Source organism: Bacillus rossius, chromosome 3 (assembly GCF_032445375.1).
Source record: "Bacillus rossius redtenbacheri isolate Brsri chromosome 3, Brsri_v3, whole genome shotgun sequence".
NCBI classification, from domain to species: Eukaryota; Metazoa; Arthropoda; class Insecta; order Phasmatodea; family Bacillidae; genus Bacillus; species Bacillus rossius.
The window spans coordinates 16150710-16174525 of record NC_086332.1 but is presented as its reverse complement, the minus strand read 5'-3'; the positions used below and the strand labels follow the sequence as shown (position 1 = coordinate 16174525).

Genomic DNA, 23816 nt, shown 5'->3' with positions numbered 1-23816 from the left:
TTGTTATCTCTTCAGTGAGGCGTATGAGTTGGTGCACTGTCGAGTGATTACTGCGAAAAATCGAATGGCCTAAGTGTACAGGCCTGCCCGATCCGCGGACGAATATTTTCACGTTCTGCGCGCATACTGTTCGTTGGTGATACTGCCGACGAGCGCGGGTTTGAATGGTAGTTTGATGATATGAATTGACAAACTGCTAGACTGTGTGTAATATAGTTACCCAAATAACACTTAAACAACAAAAATGAATTAAATAATAAATAACCATCTCTTTTAAAACTATAACGTGTCAGAACTGAGTGTTATTGTGCAAACAAAGACTAATTTTAGCAAAGATTATTGCACGAAGTAAGGGAGGTAGGGTTATATGAATGGTCAAAATAAGTTTTTATAGCAACTGATCTTGAGAAAATGATTTTTTTGTTTGTGTAGGCCTCAACTTTGACAGCTGAGTAAAGTTTATTTAAACAAAGGCACAGCATTTCAATAAGTGTTTTATTTTTTAATGAATTTCTGAATTATAACCTTGTCACAAATTTTTATGTAGGATACATACAGATGCAAGTTTATTATAAACTGAACTATTAGTATTAATGTTTATACGTTTCATTTAGAAAATAAATTTAGCTCATATTGTTACATGAATTAATATATCTGATACGCTTACTTGCGTTATTAAAATAACTTGCATTAACTTCGGAACAATTGTAACGTGTCCCAAATTTTCGGTTGTAAACGCAAACCAAATATTTTCATTTAATTATATTATTAATTGATGTCATGTTATGTTGATAGAACTAACAAAAAACGGCGAAATATAAATTCAAATTTTTTATATTCGTGCTTTATTGTTTGGCTATTTATTTTGGCAATTTTTCATAGTTTAAGCACTTATGAAAATATTTACATAAAATTCTTATAAATGTTTTTGGAGATTCTTTAATTATGTGTGATGATTCTGCTAATAGTTGTTGAGATAATTGAGGTAGATTACCGGTATTTTACCATTGGTTTTGTATTTTGTATTACGTTAGCTACTTTTAAAATACTTTTAAGTCATTTGGATGGTTGGTTAAGTTTTGTTAGCTTAATTTAAAACATTGTTTAATCGTGTGAATGGCTGGAGGGATAAGGTAATTTAATTTCGAACACTGTTCAATTATTTGAATGATTGGTTGTATACAATATTCATTTAAAATACTGTATATTGGTGTAAATGTTTGGGTAAGTTACGTTAGCCACATTAAAAATACTTAACGGCGTTCTTCGGGATAGGTGTTATTCAAAAAACCATTAAATGTTCTTAATGGAGAACCTTCTCTAGAAAATTAGCATTACTTGAAATAGGGATAACAATCTGCAGGTAGAGAAGTAAAGATTGTGTTAGGTAAGTTCCGGGAAGAGGAGTGGCAGATTTTGCATTTAAAACTGCAGAATAAAAAGTACGAATTTTTGAAAAATTTAAATATTTAAGCTTTGTGAAACGATTAATAACCATGCAACATTTTTAAATAATCAATATTAATATTACAAGAGTGACATATTTTTAATTATATAATCTTGATTTTTGAAATAAATGCTTTTTTTTCGGATGAGGTTGTACTAACCAGCGAAATGATTTTTTTTCCGTATCTAAACTACCGCGTTATTATTTTCCTGCCTAGTATTTTGTTAGTACAATATATAGTACACAATATATAGTGCACAAAATAATTTATTACGGTTGTGGCAAACAACAGTTAACTGGTGTCACTGCTACAAAAGTTTAACATTATTTAGCCAAACTTGTGTTGTGAATGTATTACACTGAAATAAATAATAAAATCACTTCAGGCTATATAAAAAAAGATTGTCAAAATTAAATGATATCGTAGCTTTCGTCCATTCGAAACCTAAATTGGGCGGAGACAAAACAAAATACAGAAAAAAACTTATTTTGTAATAAATGAGGCAATAAAATTAGTTATAGGTATCTAATTTCTTAATTTATTTACTTGAATGGAAATAAATTTGCCATTAGAATCATCATTTGTTGATAACCGCCGTTCTAACAAAATGTAAAACTCAGATTAACGTATATTTCCGTATACATAGCCTACTTTAGCAAAATATCTCCAGAGTGACGTCACAAATTGCTAGCCAGTGAAAGAGAAAGGTGCGCAAAAGGATACATATATAACTTCACGATGATTCACCCGTTATGTTCACAGTTGACAGAACAGAAGAACGAATGAATATCAAGCAATGATTTGTGTAACATTTTCTTAAGTGTTATGAGTACGTAATAAATATTCTCGCAGAAACTGTATGGTGTTATGTAGGCTGAAGTATCTATTTATTCGATTTTTTATTTATTAGAAAACAATTTGATCCGATTTCCGCATAGGTAGTTGAGAAGTGTAATTAGGATAATAAATTTTAAGCTCAATATTGTGCTAAAACAGATTAAGATAAATTGTAATTGGAACCGAATTAGGGGTTCATATGTAAAAATACAAATGTTTGTTAAGTGACACAATATTTCTGTAAACCTTTGTGTTCTGTACCATTACAAGAAGGAACAACCATATTTCTATACATTTGAGAATAATAACAGTAGTATTACAGAATTATTTTTATTTGGTTTCATATAGAACTTCTATAAGCACTCGAACTATGGTCAATGGACTGGGAATGTTGCGTTTAATGCCGATTATAATTTGTTGTGTTTGTTGCCAGCCAAACTTGTTTAACTATATGATAGAACCTTACACTTAGTACGTGTGGTTTCCAAGTGATGTTATGTTCTCTGGATTATGTAATTACAGTTTCCCTTATACGAATGTACCGAACAAATATAAAGTGTTGTGGTGTATACCACCATTGAAATATAAGAAACCTCTTAGTTAACACTAGGAAAATAACAAATGCAAGTGACAAGTAGCTCATTTGACATTGAACAAGAGGATCGTTCCAAAGAGAGGTTGCACCCTCCTTCCTGAGCGAGCCTTTTGTGACGTTGCAAGTTGTTTCTTGTTTCATTACAAAGAAAAATTGAAAAAGTAAGCCATAAATTGCACCATTTTAAAACATATTTGCAACATTGCAAATAATTGCTTGAATATCTTTCACACTTGGGGTTGGCTAATGACTAAATTTCGAATAAAATTTTCTATTTACTCATTGATATAACGTTACGTTAACCATGCAAGCACATTTGTTGAAATGCAGCATGTACTTTGTATGGTGTACAATTAACAGCATCTTTCATGTACTTTATTTTAATAATTCTTGGGAATTTTTTTTCCAGAACTAATTGATATGTTCTCGCCCCTTAAATACAGGTAACGAGATGCTGGCCCGTTACCATCACATGCAAGGTCTCAATAGTATATAAACAACATTATTCTAATGTATTGTTATTGTGGTGACTAGCGAATGAATGCAGCAGATTCCAACTCTTCAGAATTGTTTCTAGTAGACGCAGCGTCGCACTGCGTGGCTGCGACTGGTTGATAATCGCTGGCTCCTCTGTGACATTGTGGGCATTGGTGAATCAAGCTTGTCGTGAATGTCAGTGCGCTTGCAAACTGACTCCCCTGCTGCAGCTCATACACCGGTCGTCACTGGATTCTGATGTACTTTGTAATAATTAAGATAGTTTCTGAACCAGAACAGTTGATAAGCTACGGTCCTGAATCAAAAAAGGTAAATTTAAAATGTGTCGTAACTTTATCTTTGAGCCTCATTTAGAAAATGTTAACATACTCACCTTTCATTGTTAGGTACATATTTTTTTACACAATCCCGCATAACCCTGCAAGTTATAAAAATTCTTCCAATGTATGAATTTCCCAATTACATACATATTGATATTGCCGAATGTGGACTTTATATATATACACACATGCATACTTACACATATATGTATAATAATTGAAAGAAAATGTTTGCTTCAATGTCTCCCCTATAAATAATAAATGAATTACCTATATGATTAAATATCCGTGTTCTTAGTGGATATAACTAGGAAAATCTGCATAATTTGTATGTATTTTGGTAGTTATTAAAAAAGTACAATTAAACTTACAATATTATGAATTGTCATACCTCTAATGTTAAATTTTACTCTTGTACAGATAGCACACTGTATCTAAGTAACATAATTAAGATGTCACAGATATAATAATTAATACTTACTAATTTTATACGACAATGTGTTTCCGATTCATTTGACTTCTTGCAAATGGGTTATAAATTAAGTATAACTCCAGAGACGTACCAAATTAGGTTACCTTGAGAAACTCATGACGTCAGCGTGTATGGTTTATGTGTTAGGGAAAATTTATTCAAATACTGTGTATTAAAAAAGTGCATGACATGGTATATTATTGTTTTATTTTGAAACAATTAACCCCAATTATTGCGAACACCATGGTAATATGCTTAAAAAATGTGTGAACTCTGGAGTGTATGAGAAGTTATTTCCAGGCCGGCCGTCGAATCGTCCGGTTTTAGGATCGAGTATAAATGACAGAACTTCGACTATCATCCCTTTTCTACGTGTGTCTAAAGCCAGCCAGGAGCGTGGAGAAACCCCCCTGAAAAGCCTGACTCGAATGACAATTGAAATGTTTTCCTAACTTAAATTAAACTAAGCTAAAGTGTGTGGGAAAGGGGCCAGTTTAAGGTAGGACCTAGGCGTGTCTCAGGGCAAACCCTATACACTAGAATAAATACCAATTATTTAAGTTAAATACAAAGCGCCATATCTTGCGTTTAGGACCTTGTAGTTGGATTTTTATATTTCAGTTTTAAACGGAGAAATAAAATGGTTTTTTCAGGTCCTGTAATGGGCGGGTGAAGCTATTGCCTGCAAGTAAAACAGGGCGCGAGATCTTGTTGCTGTCCGTCGGCATTAAAAGTGTCGGCCCAGACAAAAATTCTGAAAAGTATATTTTGTTAAGAAACGTTACAGCTTTCATTTGGTACATGGATGATATTCGGCCAATACTTGGTATGAGTCCTGGAGTCGTTTTTATAAAATGCAAGTTTTTGAAATATGTACCTTCTTTGACCTTATATATTTTAAAGAATACTATTAATAAATACTATTTTTTTAGTTAAATACAAAGCGTCATATCTTGCGTTTAGGACCTTGTAGTTGGAATTTTATATTTCAGTTTTAAACGGAGAAATAAAATGGTTTTTTTCAGGTCCTGTAATGGGCGGGTGAAGTTATTGCCTGCAAGGAAAACTGGGCGCGCGATCTTGTTGCTGTCCGTCGGCATTAAAAGTGTCGGCCCAGACAAAAGTTCTGAACAGTATATTTTGTTAAGTAAGGTGACAGCTTTCATTTGGTATATGGCTGATGTTCGGCCAATACTTGGTATGAGTACTGGAGTCGTTTTAATATAATGCAAGTTTTTGAAATATGTAACTTATTTGACCTTAAATAATTTTAATAATATTATTAACAAATACTAAGTTTTTAAATTAAATACAAAGCGCCATATATTGCGTTTTGGACCTTGTAGGTCGAATTTTATATTTCAGTTTTAAACAGAGAAATAAAATGGTTTTTTCAGGTCCTGTAATGTGCGGGTGAAGCTATTGCCTGCTTGTAAAACTAAGCGCGCGAACTTGTTGCTGTCCGTCGGCATTAAAAGTGTCGGCCCAGACAAAAATTCTGAACAGTATATTTTGTTAAGTAAGGTGACAGCTTTCATTTGGTACATGGCTGATGTTCGGCTAATACTTGGTATGAGTCCTGGAGTCGTTTTTATAAAATGCAGGTTTTTGAAATATGTACCTTCTTTGATCTTATATAATTTAAAGAATACTATTAATAAATACTATTTTTTTTAGTTAAATACAAAGCGCCATATCTTTCGTTACGGACCTTGTAGGTGGATTTTTAAATTTCAGTTTTAAACAGAGAAATAAAATGGTTTTTTCAGGTCCTGTAATGGGCGGGTGAAGTTATTGCCTGCAAGTAAAACTGGGCGCGCGATCTTGTTGCTGTCCGTCGGCATTAAAAGTGTCGGCCCAGACAAAAATTCTGAACAGTATATTTTGTTAAGAAATGTTACAGCTTTCATTTGGTATATGGCTGATATTCGGCCAATACTTGGTATGAGTCCTGGAGTCGTTTTAATATAATGCAAGTTTTTGAAATATGTACCTTCTTTGACCTTATATAAATTAAAGAATACTATTGATAAATACTATTTTTTTTAGTTGAATACAAAGCATCTTATCTTTCGTTTAGGACCTTGTAGTTGTATTTATATATTTCAGTTTTAAACGGAGAAATAAAATGGTTTTTTTTAGGTCCTGTAATGGGCGGGTGAAGCTATTGCCTGTAAGTAAAACTGGGCGCGCGAACTTGTTGCTGTCCGTCGGCATTAAAAGTGTCGGCCCAGACAAAAATTCTGAACAGTATATTTTGTTAAGTAAGGTGACAGCTTTCATTTGGTATATGGCTGATGTTCGGCCAATACTTGGTATGAGTACTGGAGTCATTTTAATATAATGCAGGTTTTTGAAATATGTACCTTCTTTGATCTTATATAATTTAAAGAATACTATTAATAAATACTATTTTTTTTAGTTAAATACAAAGCGCTATATCTTTCGTTTAGGACCTTGTAGGTGGATTTTTAAATTTCAGTTTTAAACAGAGAAATAAAATGGTTTTTTCAGGTCCTGTAATGGGCGGGTGAAGTTATTGCCTGCAAGTAAAACTGGGCGCGCGATCTTGTTGCTGTCCGTCGGCATTAAAAGTGTCGGCCCAGACAAAAATTCTGAACAGTATATTTTGTTAAGAAATGTTACAGCTTTCATTTGGTATATGGCTGATGTTCGGCCAATACTTGGTATGAGTCCTGGAGTCGTTTTTATAAAATGCAGGTTTTTGAAATATGTACCTTCTTTGATCTTATATAATTTAAAGAATACTATTAATAAATACTATTTTTTTTAGTTAAATCTAAAGCATCTTATCTTGCGTTTAGGACCTTGTAGTTGGATTTATATATTTCAGTTTTAAACGGAGAAATAAAATGGTTTTTTTCAGGTCCTGTAATGGGCGGGTGAAGTTATTGCCTGCAAGGAAAACTGGGCGCGCGATCTTGTTGCTGTCCGTCGGCATTAAAAGTGTCGGCCCAGACAAAAATTCTGAACAGTATATTTTGTTAAGTAAGGTGACAGCTTTCATTTGGTACATGGCTGATGTTCGGCCAATACTTGGTATGAGTCCTGGAGTCGTTTTTATAAAATGCAGGTTTTTGAAATATGTACCTTCTTTGATCTTATATAATTTAAAGAATACTATTAATAAATACTATTTTTTTAGTTAAATCTAAAGCATCTTATCTTGCGTTTAGGACCTTGTAGTTGGATTTATATATTTCAGTTTTAAACGGAGAAATAAAATGGTTTTTTTCAGGTCCTGTAATGGGCGGGTGAAGTTATTGCCTGCAAGGAAAACTGGGCGCGCGATCTTGTTGCTGTCCGTCGGCATTAAAAGTGTCGGCCCAGACAAAAGTTCTGAACAGTATATTTTGTTAAGTAAGGTGACAGCTTTCATTTGGTATATGGCTGATGTTCGGCCAATACTTGGTATGAGTACTGGAGTCGTTTTAATATAATGCAAGTTTTTGAAATATGTAACTTATTTGATTTTAAATAATTTTAATAATATTATTAACAAATACTAAGTTTTTAAATTAAATACAAAGCGCCATATCTTGCGTTTTGGACCTTGTAGGTCGAATTTTATATTTCAGTTTTAAACAGAGAAATAAAATGGTTTTTTCAGGTCCTGTAATGTGCGGGTGAAGCTATTGCCTGCTTGTAAAACTAAGCGCGCGAACTTGTTGCTATCCGTCGGCATTAAAAGTGTCGGCCCAGACAAAAATTCTGAACAGTATATTTTGTTAAGTAAGGTGACAGCTTTCATTTGGTACATGGCTGATGTTCGGCTAATACTTGGTATGAGTCCTGGAGTCGTTTTTATAAAATGCAGGTTTTTGAAATATGTACCTTCTTTGATCTTATATAATTTAAAGAATACTATTAATAAATACTATTTTTTTTAGTTAAATACAAAGCGCCATATCTTTCGTTACGGACCTTGTAGGTGGATTTTTAAATTTCAGTTTTAAACAGAGAAATAAAATGGTTTTTTCAGGTCCTGTAATGGGCGGGTGAAGTTATTGCCTGCAAGTAAAACTGGGCGCGCGATCTTGTTGCTGTCCGTCGGCATTAAAAGTGTCGGCCCAGACAAAAATTCTGAACAGTATATTTTGTTAAGTAAGGTGACAGCTTTCATTTGGTATATGGCTGATGTTCGGCCAATACTTGGTATGAGTACTGGAGTCGTTTTAATATAATGCAAGTTTTTGAAATATGTAACTTATTTGACCTTAAATAATTTTAATAATATTATTAACAAATACTAAGTTTTTAAATTAAATACAAAGCGCCATATCTTGCGTTTTGGACCTTGTAGGTCGAATTTTATATTTCAGTTTTAAACAGAGAAATAAAATGGTTTTTTCAGGTCCTGTAATGGGCGGGTGAAGTTATTGCCTGCAAGTAAAACTGGGCGCGCGATCTTGTTGCTGTCCGTCGGCATTAAAAGTGTCGGCCCAGACAAAAATTCTGAACAGTATATTTTGTTAAGAAATGTTACAGCTTTCATTTGGTATATGGCTGATGTTCGGCCAATACTTGGTATGAGTACTGGAGTCGTTTTAATATAATGCAAGTTTTTGAAATATGTAACTTATTTGATTTTAAATAATTTTAATAATATTATTAACAAATACTAAGTTTTTAAATTAAATACAAAGCGCCATATCTTGCGTTTTGGACCTTGTAGGTCGAATTTTATATTTCAGTTTTAAACAGAGAAATAAAATGGTTTTTTCAGGTCCTGTAATGTGCGGGTGAAGCTATTGCCTGCTTGTAAAACTAAGCGCGCGAACTTGTTGCTGTCCGTCGGCATTAAAAGTGTCGGCCCAGACAAAAATTCTGAACAGTATATTTTGTTAAGTAAGGTGACAGCTTTCATTTGGTACATGGCTGATGTTCGGCTAATACTTGGTATGAGTCCTGGAGTCGTTTTTATAAAATGCAGGTTTTTGAAATATGTACCTTCTTTGATCTTATATAATTTAAAGAATACTATTAATAAATACTATTTTTTTTAGTTAAATACAAAGCGCCATATCTTTCGTTACGGACCTTGTAGGTGGATTTTTAAATTTCAGTTTTAAACAGAGAAATAAAATGGTTTTTTCAGGTCCTGTAATGGGCGGGTGAAGTTATTGCCTGCAAGTAAAACTGGGCGCGCGATCTTGTTGCTGTCCGTCGGCATTAAAAGTGTCGGCCCAGACAAAAATTCTGAACAGTATATTTTGTTAAGTAAGGTGACAGCTTTCATTTGGTATATGGCTGATGTTCGGCCAATACTTGGTATGAGTACTGGAGTCGTTTTAATATAATGCAAGTTTTTGAAATATGTAACTTATTTGACCTTAAATAATTTTAATAATATTATTAACAAATACTAAGTTTTTAAATTAAATACAAAGCGCCATATCTTGCGTTTTGGACCTTGTAGGTCGAATTTTATATTTCAGTTTTAAACAGAGAAATAAAATGGTTTTTTCAGGTCCTGTAATGGGCGGGTGAAGTTATTGCCTGCAAGTAAAACTGGGCGCGCGATCTTGTTGCTGTCCGTCGGCATTAAAAGTGTCGGCCCAGACAAAAATTCTGAACAGTATATTTTGTTAAGAAATGTTACAGCTTTCATTTGGTATATGGCTGATATTCGGCCAATACTTGGTATGAGTCCTGGAGTCGTTTTAATATAATGCAAGTTTTTGAAATATGTACCTTCTTTGACCTTATATAAATTAAAGAATACTATTGATAAATACTATTTTTTTAGTTGAATACAAAGCATCTTATCTTTCGTTTAGGACCTTGTAGTTGTATTTATATATTTCAGTTTTAAACGGAGAAATAAAATGGTTTTTTTTAGGTCCTCTAATGGGCGGGTGAAGCTATTGCCTGTAAGTAAAACTGGGCGCGCGAACTTGTTGCTGTCCGTCGGCATTAAAAGTGTCGGCCCAGACAAAAATTCCGAACAGTATATTTTGTTAAGTAAGGTGACAGCTTTCATTTGGTACATGGCTGATTTTCGGCCAATACTTGGTATGAGTCCTGGAGTCGTTTTTATAAAATGCAGGTTTTTGTAATATGTACCTTTTTCGACCTTAAATAATTTTAATAATACTATTAACAAATACTAAGTTTTTAAATTAAATACAAAGCGCCATATCTTTCGTTTAGGATCTTGTAGGTGGATTTTTAAATTTCAGTTTTAAACAGAGAAATAAAATGGTTTTTTCAGGTCCTGTAATGGGCGGGTGAAGTTATTGCCTGCAAGTAAAACTGGGCGCGCGATCTTGTTGCTGTCCGTCGGCATTAAAAGTGTCGGCCCAGACAAAAATTCTGAACAGTATATTTTGTTAAGTAAGGTGACAGCTTTCATTTGGTATATGGCTGATGTTCGGCCAATACTTGGTATGAGTACTGGAGTCATTTTAATATAATGCAAGTTTTTGAAATATGTAACTTATTTGACCTTAAATAATTTTAATAATATTATTAACAAATACTAAGTTTTTAAATTAAATACAAAGCGCCATATCTTGCGTTTTGGACCTAGTAGGTCGAATTTTATATTTCAGTTTTAAACAGAGAAATAAAATGGTTTTTTCAGGTCCTGTAATGGGCGGGTGAAGCTATTGCCTGCAAGGAAAACAGGGCACGCGATCTTGTTGCTGTCCGTCGGCATTAAAAGTGTCGGCCCAGACAAAAATTCTGAAAACTATATTTTGTTAAGAAATGTTACAGCTTTCATTTGGTACATGGCTGATGTTCGGCCAATACTTGGTATTAGTCCTGGAGTTGTTATAATATAATGCCAGTTTTTGAAATATATATCATGTTTGACTTTTAAATAATTTTAACATTACGTTTAAAAATGCATTTTTATTAAAATATTATTAACTAGCCTTACGTTTTGCCTTTATGACTTCGTAGTTGTATTTTGGCTTACATTTTGTCTATTTTATGTTTGGGTAAATGTTTTTGAAACGCGAAAACTGTCATGGCCACAATGTATGTGTGTGTCTGTTGCTGTTGCTGTCCAAATGCATAATTTTGACTCCGGTCTTAACATTCCCGTGCCATATTTATATGTGCGCTGTTTTCAGTCTGATTTTTTAATTTATGTGATGCATTAACAGGATATTCGCGATTTAATAAAATTGCGAAAGCATCTAATGAGTTTTCTACTTACTGTAGCTATATATGGTCGTTGACTGTAGAACACGAATGCTAATGTATGGGTTATTTATTATCTTTAGTTAAAAATCACACAAATATAGGCTTATAGGTTCCTAAATATTTTGGTTTTAATAGCATTTGATTAAACCAATTTATTTTATTCAGTTATCACCTTCGGGCTTTTATAATATACTTAAGTAAATATATTTCATAACCTATAATATGTAGTTAAGGGTAATTAATGTTTATTTACTGTGCACAACACATAAATTAATTATGTTGTGTTTATTTTAATATAAATATTGAAGTGTTTCATTTTAAATAATTTACATTTCTGCTGGTTAAGTAATTATTTTTATTATTTTCTGCACTATGTAGTAGTACTTATTGTATGTTGTAGGCGTACGTATTACTATTAATGGAAATTTAATAAAGCCTTCTATTATATCTGGCTTGTCATAAATGTAATTTATTGTAAGTGAATGCACTAGGCCTACACATATAATTAGACAGCGGTTTCATTAATTGCCATTTCGTTTTAACAAAGTTATTTCTGCAATCTGGCCTTCATGTTATTGGTGGGCTGGGATTACAGCGCAAAATAATTGAAATAAATTTTATCCTTTCCCGCAGAGAAGGTACAAGTCTTCGAGTTGTGTTGTACTAAGCATAAGCATCATTGGTATTTCTATTTAAATTAGTTTTTCTTATGCTAAATTATAGTAGTAACAAATTATGTTTGATTTGGAGAGTTTGACAAAACCTAATTCCATCCATTATATGACAATAAAGGAAACACATTAAATGATGATTTATTAGATTACATGTGTATAGTTATGTAGTGGTAGCAATTTAAATAATGAAAATAAACATTAAATGTGCACTACAAAGGATAATATTGAGAATCTGCTCAAAAAATTACTAGAAATTTTAGAGTATTATTGCACAAACACATGGGCTGAATTGTAATGATGTAACATCACAGGCACTGTTCACACAGACACTTATTAGGAAATCATTAGGATTTAAATTTAAGTTTTCTTTTAAAACTTTGCTTAAAATGTGTTATTATACAATGTCATGGGCCTCTTTGCATTAACCAGACACCATTAAATTGATTATTAGGAATGTAAATAGCATGTTAAGAAATTCCCAGTGAAGAAGTATTCCTGCTTAATAAGTTTGAAAAAAAAAATGCATAGGTTGCAATACCAATTTGTCAATTTTAAGATGCTTTCAGTTTTGAAATTTATCATTGGCATCAGAAACTTTTTTTTTCTGTTTGCATGGTAATTTAAAAATAAATAATGTAACAACTTAGTGTCTACATGTTTAAAAATCTCACATACATGTCATAATTGACCTGAAACAAGTTAAAAATAATTGTTTTTTCTTCTTTTTTTTTCCAGCAAAAATCTCCAAGAACATCTGCATAGAGAGTCAGTTAAAAGTTTCATGTATTGTATATATTATTTTTATATATATATATATATATATATATATATATATATATATATATATATATATATATATATATATATATATATATATATATATATATATATATATATATATATATATAGTTTTTTTTTATTAAAGTCTACTTCTCAGACTACATTGTTATTTGTTATTGAAAATACCCCTTTGCATCTTTGCCTCTATTGTTAAGTATTCAAATGGAAAGAACCTGGTTTGACCTGGTGTGGCTTTCTGATTATGGTTATACATGGTTCTTAACTTACTTCAGGTGCATTCTTGGCTGGTTTCATAACATAGATCATAGAAGTTACAATCCAAAACCCTATTGTCTGTTTGAATAAGTTTCTCTATCTCTAATGACTTCATTGTTGACGAGTTAGGCCAAACTAGCTACCTTCTATTTTGTACAAAGTATAACTCGCCATTCATATTACTTTAAAATTTTGTACTGCATATTATAAAATTATTTATATTATTTGTTTACAATAAATTTGTGATCTCATTTGAATATAGTTTGTGTGGAAGTACTGTTGTGTTAATATTATTTTGTGTATTTACTTTGAAAATTTGGATTTTAGAGACCCTATATACTATTGCCATATTGTATTTGTTGTTTTATCCTTAGGCTATTTAGTCAATTTGGTAGTATTAAAATACAAATATAAAACCTAGCTTAATCCACGAACTTTAGGTAGATTAACATGCTATCTATAGAAAAAATTAAGGAAACCAGATTTTTTATGGACTGCCACTATTTATCTTCAGCAAGTCACTGGCCACTCAATGTTAGGGAAGCTGGATCAATTTGAGCTCTTGTCTGATACAATAAGTCTTTCAATTAGGGAAAGTGACATTGTAATGTTAAAGAGTATTTCTCATTGCACATTTGTTTCATTCCCATTTATATTCCACTACTACACCACCATCTCACTTCATTTAGGCTGGTCAGACAAGTTTTTTGTTTAGTGAGGACAGCCGATTCTAGTCCAGTCTCATTTATGTTGAGCTTGTGTGAAATGGAAAACAAAATGTCGATTATAAAGCTATATGATGAAATTGTATTAAGACTGCATTGTTTCATATTTAGACCCTCTGTAAATTAGTATATGTGTGTTTAAGAAGAAAAAGACATTAATTATAACATAAAATTGTTACATGTCTTTTGAGGGTTTTCAAGCGCACATTTTTTTCTTGCAAATGTCCAAAAAACAAGCACCAGCCATATATACTTACTATAGCATTAAATAAGGAGAAAAGTACATCACAATACGAGCACAGGTCAAGTCTCATGGCTGTTCATTATGTTAATACCGGTTTCCTGTGCAACATACAAGTAGGAATTTTCTATTATAATATGTTAGTGTATTGTATATAGGTATATTATTTTTTTATTTCTATAACATTTGTTTGAGGTTGAATGCGATTTTTTTTCTTGTGTGTATCAAGTATTTTAAGTTAATGTAATACCACATGATTATCTAGACCACTGATACCGTACACAATAACAGTGTCGTGATTTTTGAGAATGTCAACATCTGGAATGCAATAGAAAACCATACCCAAATTCTCAAGACATTGTTCAAATACAGATAAAGACATCGATGGACAAGTGCTCATTTATGATACTCAAAAACAAACTTGAAGTGGCCATAACACATTGGGTTGTGAAAATTATATTTTAAAATTCTCAGTAATCATGTCTCCTATGCAAGTGGGGTTTGGTTTTTATGGATTAAGTAAATATTAGCATACTTTCTGTGCTGAGCATAAGGAGATCACATCCAGATAGCTTGGGGAGCCTCAATTTAATTTATTCATTACAAGATGACATTGTCATTGTATTTAATAATGGAACCTTTGTGCATTAGCTTGTCCCTTTTTCCCCATGTACTGATGTAGATGCATGCCTGCCTGCCACTATATCACATTCAAATTCCCCATTAAAATAAAATGCAATGGACAGGAACCATGGACACCAATGCTGGGCTACCTATTACATTCATGTAAGTTTCATTCACTTTGCAAGCATACTGAAGACTTATTTAAATTTTACTTTTATAACCATAATTTGTTTTTAGAATAATAAAATAGTTTGTAAAATTAATGTTAGGCAAGTCTGGTACGCTGACCTGGGAAAACATCTGATGTCTTTATTAATTAAATTATTTCTTTAACTTGGTTCATATATATATATATATATATATAAATTATAAATTAAGCTCAGTAGGGTGGAGAATATGGTTTCATTAATTTACCTGAATTGTTGGATTTTGTCGGCAGGCCTTTTTAATCTTACGTTAGAAATTATAAGTAAATTTTTAATTATTGTACAAGCCAAATTATTAAGTAATATAATCAATTATCATTACATTAAAAACGACAAAAATTTACATTCTATGCCCTACCAGAGCACATCTTTAAAATAATTTCAAACAAAATAATATTACAATATCTATTTTTTTATATAATCAAAAAATGACACATTACTATGGACAAGCAAAACTTGACGATAACAAGAAGATACGAACAAGATCATATCAATCCACCGATTAACACTTTCTAATGGTGTGGTCAAGGGGCATTATGCAAAAAGTGATCAAGAGGAAGTGTACGAGGGAATGCTGTGATGAATTGGAACACAGTCACTGCACTTCACTGCAACTAGCTGACCAATGCAGCTGTAACATTATGGTATCTGTTAAAGTGCAATACTCTTTTAAATTATAAATATACCCTCAGTCATCCTAATTTACAGAGGTATTTTGGGTCACATGATACATTTTATATGTATTTCAGAACATTTATGGAAATATTTCGGTTAAATGTTTCAGAAATATTGATGGGACATTAGTGGAAACATTTCAGAAACATTACCATTTGATGTTGCAGGGAGGTTTCATTGAAACATTTCAGAAACATTACCATTTGATGTTGCAGGGAGGTTTCATTGAAATATTTCACAGGGCGGACATTTGGACGTTTCTGAAATATATCCGAGATGTTTCAGGTAGGTTGCGAAATGTTTCAAACATGTTACAATGTTTCAAAAGTTATATTTCTGAAACATATCTGTAACATTTTGTGCTGTATGGGTTGTCACTGTGTTGGCGAAGATTGTTACAATTTATTATTCTTGCTTCAAGAGTCCCGTCGTTTCAGCCTATAGAGTTAGTTCTGTCTAAATAACTTCCACTGAATTTTCAGTGCGGTCTTGCCATTTAACATTTGACATCAGCTTATTAAGGTTGTTCTCTGTGTGTTTATGTTTTCATCTTTGCTGTCAATCCTTAAGGTTTTTATATTATATAATTACAGTGTAAACCAGAAATTGTAATAGTCCATAAAATTGTTTTAAATCAGTATTGTAATTTGGCCATCACCCGGCCTCTGTAGAAAGCCCTGGAAGTACCTGACGGGTGCTACGGGCATCGCGGTGCTGCTGTTTTCCCGGGGGGGGGGGCAAGGCTAGTGGGACACTAGGCCATTGGTGGTGGGTCGCGGGTACGCTGCCCCCGCGTGCCCCGCCAGGTATGTGGCTGGAAATCTACCCTGAAACTCCCTACTTGGCTGTGGGGCTGCTCGGCCGTGTGGAGGACAGAATGGTGCGGAATAATCGTAGACGACACAGTTTATATTAAATTGGCTTTTAATCCACGGACTTCTCCGGTGGTACGCATGGGTACGCTGTACTCCCTACACATACACTACGCGGTGGCAGAACCACTACAAAAGCTAGGATAATGCACTATGTGGCATCTGAGCTGTTGTACTATTACACTAACACACGCTGATTACAAAACAAAACACGACACTAACATAACACTGTGAATTTGCTGCGGTAGTCTCGTGGGGATGTGATTACCAGTTAGCTGGAGGCGGCCAGCGCCGAAAGTTAATTGTCTTACGCGGGCTCAATGAGCGCGGCACTAAATGCGATTCTACACTTACGTGAGGTTATTGCCAGCAGGCATATGCGCGGCGATCTTAACGAAAACGAGTTGGCTGGAGTCGGCCAGTGCCATAAATTGCGTGGTCCGCGACACGGTGCGGAATCACCGAGGAAACGGTCGAGATAAGCACAGGTATGCGAAATACACGCCGAGTCTATGTGAGCAGCAATGAATTAAAAATGTTTGGTTATTAAATCAAGTACAGAGTGAACGATCTGTGGAACAAAATTGCAGGGTGCTCACGGACACACATTTTTACCCGGCTCGGAGTGTTTGGGAACTGCCGAACATAGCCGCCTGGCAAGGGAGGGAAACTTTCACCTCCTTTGTGAGTCGGAGCCAAAAACTTATATCAACTTAATTTGTTCTATTACAAGCTTAAAACACGTTACAGGTGCTCAATTAAAAAGGTAGCACCTGCTAATTGGGTGCTTAAGGCTTACCAACTATTTTATAGAATTTAATTATTTTAATTGTGGCATCAAGTTGGCGACTGTAAATTTATTAACATATTGTCTCACTGTGAATTGTTTTAGTTGGATTTCTCTTAATCTGACTCGATCATTGTCACGGGCACTTTAATTAAGGCAAGTGGCCGCGGTGACTGATAATGAGGTTCGTTGTTTACTCCGTACATGTGGTGCTCGCACGGAGTAGCTAAGACGCACTTGTTTAATGCCTGTGAATTAATAATTGTGTCCTAACGTCTTGTTCCTTAATTGTTTAATGGGGCGAGCCCCCGGGGATTCGTGCACTGAAGTTTATTTGAGGCTAGTGGGGTCATGCCCAAGGTGCCCGCCTGACTCATTCCCGCCGGGCTAGGGGTGCACTCCGAAAACGGGATCTGGTATTAGTGGTGCGGAGCACGGGCTTAGAGGCTATGGTCGCGACGACCTCACCACGTACTGTGTGATTCGAGCATAGATTAGAAATAATTGACCTAATTTATTGCGCTAAAGGGGGAAAAAAATACTCTTATTGTTTTAGACAAAATAAAAAGTAATAATCGATCATTGTGTTCGGGAGGTGGTGTGAGAAATAAACTTAAAAAAAAACTCGTACCACATATTGAATGGTCATTTTAATGACTTTATATAGATTTTAATTGAAAATTTTCTTTCGTTACATAGAACACACGCTAGTTTATTTTCTGTAATATTTATACAATTATATTAGCAATATTAAGCAGTTATTATATTTGAAAATTGTTAGTATTAACTTAAAAATAAATCATGAGTTATAATGGATTAATTAACACTTCTATAACCAATTTTAAAATTTAAAAAAAAAACATATTCTCTTGTGTTTAAAAATAAAATAAACAAATACTTGTTGCATAGCTGGCTGTGTGATATTTGGTAGAGGCTGTGGAAAGTGATTTTTCAATGATTGTTTTTGTTTTTAATACAAGTCGAGGAAGTGGAGAAAATTTTGCGAGGGTATAGAAAAACTGGGTTATTTAAAAGGTGTCGGTAGAAAAGTTTTGAAGGTAATTTTTCTTGCCATTTAGTTCATTGCCACGACATATAATATGCGTACAGGACACTATAGTAACAAACAAGTCCATCCAACCATTTTATTTTATCTAAACTGCCTGTATTCCGCTGGTAGTGTTTACAATGCTCGGATATTTCTTTTGTAATTCACTAAGCATGGTAAACCATCTTTAGATAACATGAAAGAGATATTGTCAATTTTTGTAAAATGATTTTACATTCAGTTGTACACATCACAAACAACCATTTCTTGAACTGATTTGCTGCATATGCCTATGACAACTTGACATACATACCTACGTGTAAAATCAACCCACTGTGAGATGTTTCTTTTTTGTCAAACCACAGTGTTAGCAGTATAGACAAAGTTTGGTGTTTGATATATATATGCTATTGCTACACAAACTGATTTAGAATTGTAGTGTAAGAATGTATCTGAAATTAAGACTAGTGTTTTTCTGACATTCATTGGTGGGATTTGAGCCAATGTAAAATCAGGTATAAAGAAAGTCGGCACCACATGCTACGCATTCTACATGTGGACAGGACTTCAGTAGTGGGATTCCATATTATACCTCACCCCATCCCATTCATGCCATCCCTATTCTCAAAATATTTGTATACATTTTATGTGCATTGCATGCAAAGATATTTTTTAACAAGTTAAACAATATATATGTAGCTGATAAACAGCTTTTTTTGAAATACTGTATTTTGTTTAAGAAAAATCTTTTTGCTAGTAATTGTGCCAGTAAAAAAAGTACAATTCAGCGTAGGGTAGTACCTAAGCACGTGTGGCACCTTTGTTATCATGCCTATTCCTGTGGCAAAATTTATAAGCCAAGGAGCATTGGTCGTGAAGGTTATTGAACCACGGTAAATATGTAGTTGAGCGGTATTTGCGAAAAAAAATGTTAAAAATCTGAAAATAGTTTTATTGTATGCTCTTCAACTTCCTCTTTTCATTAAAAGCGGCGGAGATAAGAAATTCCAAATACTTTAGGAGATATCACCGTTCTTATTTTGCTATACAAGACCTGTGTAATCATTCGACCGTCGCAATTTTTGACGTGAAAACGTCTAATAAATCTATGAACGCTGGCTGCACGCACGAAATTGTCCCACTACGGATGTCCCACTACGGATGTGTTGTTTACGCATGCGTGGCATCTCTCTGGTATGTTGCGTACGGTACAGAGAACTCGGCCGGGTTCGAGGTTATTGTTGTGCACCGCGCCACGGGAGTATATTCGCAAGGAAATGGCGTTCTTACAAGTACGCAAAATTTTAATTACTAGTGTAAATCTTTATATTTAAACAGTCTTGTATAAGTATTGTTTTAGCTGTGTAACTAAATATTTATTGCTGTTATGATACTTTTAACGCTTTAGTTTGACATTGGTAATTATTTGTCATGAGTTATTTTTTGATCAACTAAATCACACACAGTATTATAGTTATGATCCCACGAGCGTGTAAATATTTCGAGTCCAACAGAGAATATGCTAGTTAAAAGAAATTCAAACTTATATCGTGCGTGGAATAATATTAATTTATACCATCTGAAACAATTATTCTCAATAATATGGTCTCGTGGCCGTGGGTTAGCATGGATGACTATCCCTCCAAAGGTTAACGGTTCGATTCTCTGCAGTTACAAATTTTTTTTTGTACTTGTAAAAATAAATACGGCGCATGCAACATTACAAAAGTAATAAATATATTTGAATTAATGAATGCAAATGAAAGTAAATTTATTAATTAAATTGTACATTTCATTTCACTCCTTTGTATCCATACAAAATAATGATAATTCAATAAAATTGATTCAATTTTATTCATAAAAGTATGCAGAGGTAGATTTTATCATACAAAAGAAAGAAAAATTAAAAAAAAAAATTTCTTCCTCAAAGAATATAATATTTTTAATGCCTGAATGGTTTGGTTGCAAAAACATATTACGGCTCAGTCGCAGGCCGAATATGATATTTCCTTATCTTCTGGATCAATCATTTAATCAATGTTTTGTTATGACGTTGTCACGTTAAACTATCGTCCGTAAACCGACTTTACAGACAACCAATTTTTTTTTTATTATTGCCATGTGTTTCTTAATCCCTAATTAATGAAAATGGTCGATTAGGTCAGGTCAGTTACATTATAAATAGTTTGAAACTGAGCGTACATTAAAAATAATATGAATTAATTTCAATGGTTCTTTAGTTATAAAGTATTTATAATGTAACTGACCTGACCTAACAAACCGGGACAAAGGATGAACAGTAACAACTCACGTAAAATTTTTTTGTTACTTATTACTTGCGCAACAATATCGAAATAACAAATAAGACTTTAAAATTAGAACGGTTAAAAACTCACCTAAGTTGGAGGCGGTAATTAAACACTGTTTTAAACAATAAATGAACTAAATAATCACGTATTGGTTCATTTGAATTCTGGCCTATCACGAACAATCACGTGACATCATTATCCAATAAAAAAATAGATACTCGTAAACAAGAAACAATTGTGGAAGCCACATGAATGCACTGGTATTGTGATGAAATTTAAAAATTCGATATCTCCTAAAGTATTTGGAATTTCTTATCACCGCCGCTTTTAATGAAAAGAGGAAGTTGAAGAGCATATAATAAAGGTATTTTCGGATTTTTAACATTTTTTTCCGCAAATACCGCTGAACTACATATGATGAAATTTAAAAATTTGATATCTCCAAAAGTATTTGTAATTTATTACCTCCGCCACTTTTAATGAAAAGAGGAAGTTTAAGAGCATATAATAAAGGTATTTTCAGATTTTTAACATTTTTTTTCGCGAATACCGCTGAACTACATATTTACCTGAACCACAAAATTTCCGTCACTAGTATTTTAATTTATAATTTTACGGTAAACTTTGATTTACAATTATATGTGTTTCATATCAATAATGGTGGAAATGTCTTTACAGTACCTATAGTAAATAATGTACTATAATTGTAAGCCACCAAACCCACTGCATGAATGGTACTAAAGTAACATAGTGTCGACGTTAGCCTTTTTTATGTTTCACATCCTATATGTAAGCTCACGGTACAAAAAATTCACCTGTTGAGAAATCATTACAAGCATCATTTTATACTGTGTAACTTTGCCTCTAGACGTGATAACCGCCTGGATTCAGTTAAGAAGTGAGTCCACAAGGTTGTGCAGGTACATCATATTCAGGTTAAGCCACTCGCTGAGGATTTGATCGTGCAATTCCACTAAATTGCGGGGATACTGTTGTCTGCGTTTTACCCGCTGTTCCAACTGTACTACTGATTATCAGTGGAGTACAAGTCAGGTGATTTTGCATGCCAATCGAGATGTAATAGGGTGGGGTAGTGGTCATGAACTTTGCTGTTGTCATCTTGAAAAATTGAGGTATACACATCATGCAAATGTTGACTGAAAGGCAACTTCTATTCATCCAGAATGTTTAAATAAACATGCTGATTCATGTTAGTGGTTACTGTAGTGAGCGTGCCCAATGTATGATATGAACAACACCCCCTAAACATCACAGACCCACTTCCGGCTTGAACCTGACCTTGCACTCATCCAGGATAATATGCTTCATTTGGCCTTCAGTGCACTCAATGACGTGCTCATAGGAATACCGGCAAAAACTTAATTCGTCAGACCACAGTACGTTCCACCGGTCAGCCACTGTCCATGTTCTATGATTTCTAGGCCATTGAAAATGCGCAGCTTTATGTGCCTGTGTGAGCAATGGCCTCTTGCGAGGTGACCCGACTACAAATGTTCATTGCATGTAGTTCCTGTTGCAATGCTCTCTCGCTAATAGGTTGGGATGGCCCTTCATTCACTGTCTGCAGGTTCCTGTTGAGTTTGGAAGCAATTTTGATTCTCAAGCCATGAAATGTGTTTCCGATCGCTTTCAGTCAGGATCTTTTGCCGACCATAGGTAATTCTGTCGTCGTGTTTCGTGGCCACGTGTAGTACATCACTGCTTGTAGACACATTGAACAGTCTGCTGCAAAACACCAACAAATGCAGCAAAATCACACACCGTACGACCATGAGCACAGCCAAAATTGATTCCCCTTTTTTTGCCATTTTGCATTCTTACATCTACTCATGTTGACGTACACTGTCTTCTTGATACATTAATGTCTCACTGATCACTACTGCCTTAAGCTTACATAGAGGCAATGCATGTGCGGTTGAGCACGGGACTCTTCGCTGTGCCATCTGTACAGGCTTAACGATCCATCTATGCTTGCGCACTAGGGTGACTCATTTTTTGTCCGGTGAGCTTATGTCAAAGGCAGTGATTTTGCATTGATGCTGTTTCTTTAATCTCTGTGTATTTAAGGGCTTCACACTAATGAAGAAATGTCGTGGCGATATGGTGGGCATAATAATAATTACTTTGGAGGTACATATTCTCGTGAACCATCCTACAGAGACCTAGGACCTCATGACATAGGTCTTAGGGGTCATATGTACGGAATCGTAGATCCTCAAGAGCCATACTCAAGAGGTGTGGGTGGTAATGATCCCTACTACTATCCCAGGAATCAAAATGGTCCGTACTTCAGACCCACGGATCCTTGTGATGCCTACAGAGGCAGACTGGGTGATCATCAAAGGAGAATGTCAGTAGATGAAGTCAGGCAAGGTGAGTTAAACGTACTGTGTTGGAAACTTGTCAGCACTGACTGATTATATAGTTTTAGTTTTACAATTATGTTCTGAAATTGAAATGACACTATGTAAATACCTGGTTTTTACGGCCAGCCAGTACTAACACTGTCAAGTGTCTGCTCTTAGTATATTTTATCCAAAAGCTCATGATGGATGGTTAGAAATTCATGTACATAAATTAATGTTTTTTTATCCAGTGTAAGTTTAATTTAGAACAGGAGAAGGGCATTGAAGGGGCCCTGCCTATCAAGCCATAAATACGGTGTGAGGAGCCTAAGAAGAAACACAGAAATTATAAAACTGCTCAAGATATCCGAGTGGTGTCTGTTTACGAAAAGCATTTAAAATGTGCTGAGGGCAGATGAGTAGTTTTGTTTCTGTATTTCATTTTTCAACTGTATTTTTGGAAGAGTGAAAAGGGCTAAAATATGTGTTTACAGAATAATTTTTAGACATGAAACACCCGGTAAAGATTCTCGAAAGCACCAAATAGCCTTGCTTTACACATTTTTCTTGATTTCTCCACTATCTAATAGTTATAGTTACCACTCAAATTTCATAATTTTCTAAAGAGGGATGAGAAGACAGTTCAGAGCCTTGCACTTAGAGGAGATATACCACACTAGCAACCCCAGCGAGCGTCACACTTCTTATCCCGGCTCACTAACACATACACACACAACTAGGTAGGCACCTTAATCCCTCAATCCTTTGCCTTGGAGATTTGCCTCAGAGTTTTACTAAAACAACTTCACTGAAATAACATTTCATAATTTCTTATACTACCTTATGACACACACAGCTGTCAGTTAAATTTGACTTTTTTTTTTGTT

At 34.1% G+C, this 23816-nt stretch overlaps 1 protein-coding gene and 1 long non-coding RNA gene across 3 annotated transcripts in view; both read left to right on the top strand.

Moving 5' to 3' along the window:
- The first annotated feature begins 901 nt into the window (after window positions 1–901).
- LOC134530275 (uncharacterized) lies at window positions 902–4365 on the top strand. Its single transcript, XR_010074797.1, has 2 exons — window positions 902–2317; window positions 3458–4365. It is a non-coding gene; the product is annotated as an uncharacterized LOC134530275 (long non-coding RNA).
- A 13744-nt stretch (window positions 4366–18109) lies between these two features.
- LOC134530274 (zinc finger protein 346-like) overlaps window positions 18110–23816 on the top strand; it is a 54618-nt gene continuing 48911 nt past the window's right edge. The window contains exons 1-2 of one of the 2 annotated variants that reach the window (XM_063364978.1): window positions 18110–18264; window positions 22652–22957. In XM_063364978.1, the coding sequence (XP_063221048.1) occupies window positions 22672–22957 (286 nt within the window). In that variant the 5' untranslated portion in view covers window positions 18110–18264; window positions 22652–22671. The remainder of the gene's footprint in view (window positions 18265–22651; window positions 22958–23816) is intronic. The other variant, XM_063364980.1, reaches the window with a different exon arrangement.